At 45.8% G+C, this 5334-nt stretch overlaps 1 protein-coding gene across 1 annotated transcript; it reads right to left on the reverse strand.

Moving 5' to 3' along the window:
- Positions 1-1050: 1050 nt before the first annotated feature.
- LOC125540590 (cytosolic sulfotransferase 5-like) lies at positions 1051-2297 on the reverse strand. Its single transcript, XM_048704197.1, has one exon. The coding sequence runs from the start codon at positions 2197-2199 to the stop codon at positions 1189-1191; it is 1011 nt and encodes a 336-aa protein (XP_048560154.1). The 5' UTR covers positions 2200-2297; the 3' UTR covers positions 1051-1188.
- Positions 2298-5334: the final 3037 nt, after the last annotated feature.

Consider the following 5334-nt stretch of genomic DNA (forward strand, 5'->3'; position numbering starts at 1 on the left):
GGGGGGTCCGCTCTAACAGAAACAAATGGGAAAAACACCAAAATAGCTCTGCCTCCCATCCACACACTAGTATTGGATGTACTATAACAAAAAAAAAGAGGTCAAGATATGCTCGCGTCGCCCTCTACTGGAAGACAAAGGGGAATCACGAGTGAGGAAATGGAGAGTATCGAATGGGAGTTAGGGCATGTAAAATGGAGGCACTACCATGCTACTGTCCCGTGAGTTTAACTAGATAAAAAATTCTAGAGCTACATGCATTGCAAAAATCATCCAACGCATGGTGAGGTTATTTCACACATTTTATTGGGTCCTACAATGACTCCATCTTCACCAACTTTACATGCATGTTAGCTAGGTGTTTTCGCCCAGAGCACACTCTCTCTTACCTTTCTATCTCGGAGGACCACACTTTTTGGCTGAAGAAGCTAGCTCCTCTACAGGCTACACCAACCCTCTGCAAGGCATAGTCTTTTTCACCAATCTCCTCCACGGCAGCATGCATCTGATGTGGAACCATGGGGCAGCTGTCCAAGCTGGACCATTGGCCATGCCTTTAGAAGGGAAAGCGAGCAGCGACAACAACCCTCCTTTATGGCTCGACTCTTGCTTCTAAAATGCAGACCAGAAATACAACATAAGAGAAAAATGGCCCCTAGCACGCTTCGCGGAAATGGGCCGATAACACATGCACAATACGGAAGGGGCCGATAGTAGATGTGCGATGCGAAACGGGCCAACCAGGGGACATAGCAACTCCCGACACAGCGACCAGCTATGCGGGATCAAGCGCTAGCATGGAAATTTTAGCAAATTAGTTTGTGTGGTGGAAACTTAGACGAGACATAGCTAAATTTCACCTAGATGAGAATCATCAAATCTGGAAAACAAAAAACTGGAGGGGTGCCATACGATTTTTTTTCGACTCGTACAACCAACAACTTCCAGTTCGTCACTAGATTAAGCAAGTAAATTTATTATTTTAATACATGTCACTTTCATATGGTGGAAAACTAATGACCTTAAAGCATATCACTTATGATTCGTAAAAATATATAATATATCATTTGTGAGTTTCCTCAATCATAATTCATAAGACCTTATTTTCTTTGGAATTGTCAAACACGAAAATTCATGCTTCATAGCAACAATTCGCTCCCCATCCCTCTGCACGAGTGGCCTTCCCTTCTAAATGGAGATGCCAAAGGTCAGGCCTGAACCTTGAAGCGCCTCCTCGACGATCTTGTCCAGCCGCGCCGCCATCTCCGGCGTCATGTAGTTTTTCCAGTCGCCGACGGCTCCCTTCCTAAAGTATACGTCGTTCTTGACGCCCATCATGGCGCTGTTGCCATTCTTGTTCACCTCCGAGTTCTTGAGTTTCTCAAAGCTACAGAGCTGCACGATCTCCCGCACCACCCCAGCCTCCTCCTCCGCGCAAGAAAATGGGCACCCCATGAACGCCGCGAGATTCTTCACGTTGCCGATTGGGTCTTGCAGCATCTCCTCGTACTTGAGGAAGAGCACCTTACCGGGCCTCCTCCGGCTCTCCTCCCAGTACTCGAGGGCGTGGCACCAGTTTGGTCCGGAGCTGCTCTGCCCCTTGCAGAAGAGCTCGAACGCCTCCCCGAACGTGGGCAAGGGAGCCTCCAGGCCGAGCTGCCGGCGCAGCACCGCCGCGATCTTGTTGCTGTAGATCCAGAAGGAGACCATAGCGTCCTTGGGCTCCCGGCAGACGTAGACGACTCGGCCGCATTCCGTTATGCGGCTGGGCAGCAGGGAGCAGGGCAAGTGGGTTGCAAGCAGCCGGGGAGAAGGGAGCGCCATGGTCTCTGGTACGGGCCTGGTCTCGAGGAAGCGGACGCAGTCGTGCGGGTTGTGATGGCGGAGCGGGTGGTCGGAGTCGGACGGCGAGTGCGTGGCGCGGTTGAGCGTCGCGAAGGCGAGCGCCTTGAGCCAGGTGGTGCCGGACTTGGGGCAGCTGGCGAGAAAGACGTCCGTTGGCCTTGGCTCGAAGGACGCCTGAGCGGCGGCCATGCCCTCAAGAACGAACTCGCGGATCCAGAAGCCGCGGTACTGGCGAGTAAAGTACACCGAGCACCGCGGGAGCGACACCATGATCTCAGACATCTCAGCCTGAGCCCGAGAGGTGGTCTCGTCGATTTCTTCCCCGGCCATGGCGTCGGTGGGAGCAGCACTCATGGCTTCTTTCTGTAGCCTCCCACGGAATCTCACGGCTGCAAGGGGTAATACTCTCGTATAATGCTATGAAGCTTCCTCCGTCCTCGTGTTAAGATAGCTGAGCACGCTCTCTTTGTGCATGTTATTCTAGTGTACCAACCGTACGTACTTCATCCCTACAGGACAAGAGCAAACCAGATTAATCGTAGCTTATTTTCAATGGTAGGACAATGAGTAAGACAGTTTTATCGTAACAATAAACCAGATTAATTATACTCCGGGATTACTTAGAGATATATATTATCTGAATCCATATAAACAAATACTACTAAATATATCAAAAGATGCGCCAGAATCTTGAATTATTGCTACCAGTCATTCAGGCGTGGAAGACCTATCATAAGACAAAATGTGACATCTCACCTCATCCATTTCAACAAAACTAGGTTCTGTTTGTTTGAGCTTTTGCTTCTACTTTTACAGCCTTTTCACTTTAGTCAAAAAGCCATAAACCTCCAGTAACCATCCGGACCATGCTATCCGAGCCGCAAAAGCTATCCAACGCAGACCTTAGAAAATTTTAATTTGCAGTCGACGCGCGTTACCTTAAAACCAAGCACAATATTCCATGTTTGCGTTTAGTTTTTGTGATAAGAGCATGCGCAAGACTGATATGTTTAAATAGATTTGCTGCAGCCAATTAACTTGTGAAATGTTAATCAATCAAAATCATGAATCAAGTTTGAAATTGAACACCTCCTCACTTAAATGAAATGAAAGAGACATATCAAAAGATGCCGTCAAGATAAGTTGGGGTTTTGAATTATCGTGATCAATCAATCAGGCGTGGAAGACCTATCCAAGACAAGATGTGACATCAGCTAGCTCGTCCGTTTCGGCAAAGACAAAGGCTGAACAAGTGTTAAGAGTTGAATTAGTGCTATCAATAATTGAGCGGTGGAGCCCAACCAAGCCTACCATACATGGTTAGGTTTCTTGTAGTAAAACTATTAGGTGCTATTTTTTAGTGGTATGATGTGTGCGTCAAGTCAATCACTAGATGTATGTAGTGACTTCGTGAATTTTAAAATATAACAGCTCAATTTCTGAAAGGCGTTCATAGAGGCAGCATCGTGTGTTCGTAATGGTAACTGTGCATGCATATTGCGAGCCTTTGGCTCCTTATTGCGTTTCTAAAAAAGGTTATTGAGGCCTGGAAGAAGACCTATCAAGGGAAGAAAATTATCATCTTATGTTGAGAGAGACGTCTTAAGATTGATCACATTAAAACACGGTTTGGTTTTGTAAGCACTACGATAATCGTAGGCGAGAATGGGACGAAGGACAAGTGGCAAAACAAATGGGATATCAGAGTATTTAACCAAAAACTATCACAATTCATGAAAACGTGTCGAAAAATTACCACTTTACCTTTTTGTGCCAAAAACTACCACTTTTGTCCTAATCTGTTACTAAAAACTACCAAGTGTGAAAACTGCTCGCTTTGCCTGGGTTAAACCCGAATCTGACTGCCCGACCCGACTGTTTAGGTGCCAGCGTGGCGAAGCGCTCATGGCCAACCGTTAACGCCCGCGACCGCCTGTCCTCGTAGCCACCCGCAGACCCAAGCTCCCGCCGCGCCCGCGCCTTCGCTCGTCTCCCCTCACCGTCGGTAGTCGCCGACCCCACCGCGACCGGATCCTGCAGCCTCGCCTCCCTAGCGTAGCCCTGCCGCCCAGCGAACCGCCCCGTCCTGCCCATCGCCATGGCCTCGCCCGGAGCGGCCGTCCTTCCTGGGGCTCATTGCCGGCAGGCCTCCCCATCACCGTCCAGCCTCGTAGTCGCCAGATCCGGCAGACGCCGCCCCGAATTCGCCTCCCCGGACCTCCCAGCCGCCCTGCAGGTCGCGCCGTCTCCTCCAGATGAGGCCGCACCGCCGTTGTACTTCATCTTCTCCGCCTCCGGTGAAGGCCGCCGCCGTCTCGATCTCTTTCTACGGTGACGGCAAAGTTAATGATGCTGACTTTTTCCGTCCTGACATGTGGGCCACACTATCATAAACGAGCCAAAGCGAGCAGTTTTTACACTTGGTAGTTTTTAGCAACAAATTAGGACAAAAGTGGTAGTTTTTGGCACAAAATCGTGAAGTGGTAGTTTTTCGACATGTTTCCATGAATTGTGGTAGTTTTTGGTTAAATACTCTGAGATATCATATATTGAAATAAAGAACGTGGACTTATTGGGGTCTTGACTCATTATTATTGTGTTGGGGGCATGTGGTATCTTTTTCTCCTTTTACAACAAACATGCTCTATATATACCTTTGTACTTCTCGGAGTATGTCATATACCTCTTAAATAAGCATATTATACTTCTTTGTCATTCTCAATATATCTTATTAATTATTTTAATATACCAAAATGCAAGCTTCGTGGGAAAAATTCATCGGAGACCTTTATTTATGTTGTATACCTTTTTTAGTACAAAAAATACAGTTTACTTATAAATAAAATATAATATGTGGTTTCAAATGTAATTTTCAATTAAACTCATTTGAGGGCATCTAGTAATTGTTAATAAAGTATATTAGAAATGATAAAGATGTATAAACCATTCATTTATGAGGTATATGGTGCCCTGGAGTACTTACTCCCATGAGTACACATACATTTTCCTATCCACAACAAACACACATTTGTTGAAAAATTTATGTGAATTTTTAAAAAGTTCATGGATTTGAAAAAGGTTCACAGATTTTTAAAAATTATGCAGACTTGTAAAAAGTACGTGAATTTTATAAAAGTCGATGCATTTGAAAAACTACGGTAATTTAGAAAAAAAAACACGGATTTGAAAATTTTATGCGATTTTTAGTCAGAATCGGGTTGAGTCAACATCAAAACCATGCAAAACCGAGACAATCGATGAAGCTTGTTCGATTTCAGTAATTGAGGGTGGAAGTTCTCCGGTTTCGAAGTTGTGGGACAAAATCTAGACTTTGCCAAGAGTCGAGAGACAAAACGTATAATTTTCTCTGTATACCATTGCAAAGTTATGGAAATCTTCTATATCAAAATAGGTAACCCTCACTCAGTGGTGGATCAAGGGTTTGAAAACAGAGTGGTCCACCTTAAAAAAATACACATTCTTCTACAA

This window comes from Triticum urartu, chromosome 2 (assembly GCF_003073215.2).
Source record: "Triticum urartu cultivar G1812 chromosome 2, Tu2.1, whole genome shotgun sequence".
In the NCBI taxonomy this organism is placed as follows: Eukaryota; Viridiplantae; Streptophyta; class Magnoliopsida; order Poales; family Poaceae; genus Triticum; species Triticum urartu.

Excerpts from the sequence above, each read along its gene's own strand:
- LOC125540590 (XM_048704197.1), bottom strand. The coding sequence starts at position 2,199 with ATGAGTGCTGCTCCCACCGACGCCATGGCCGGGGAAGAAATCGACGAG.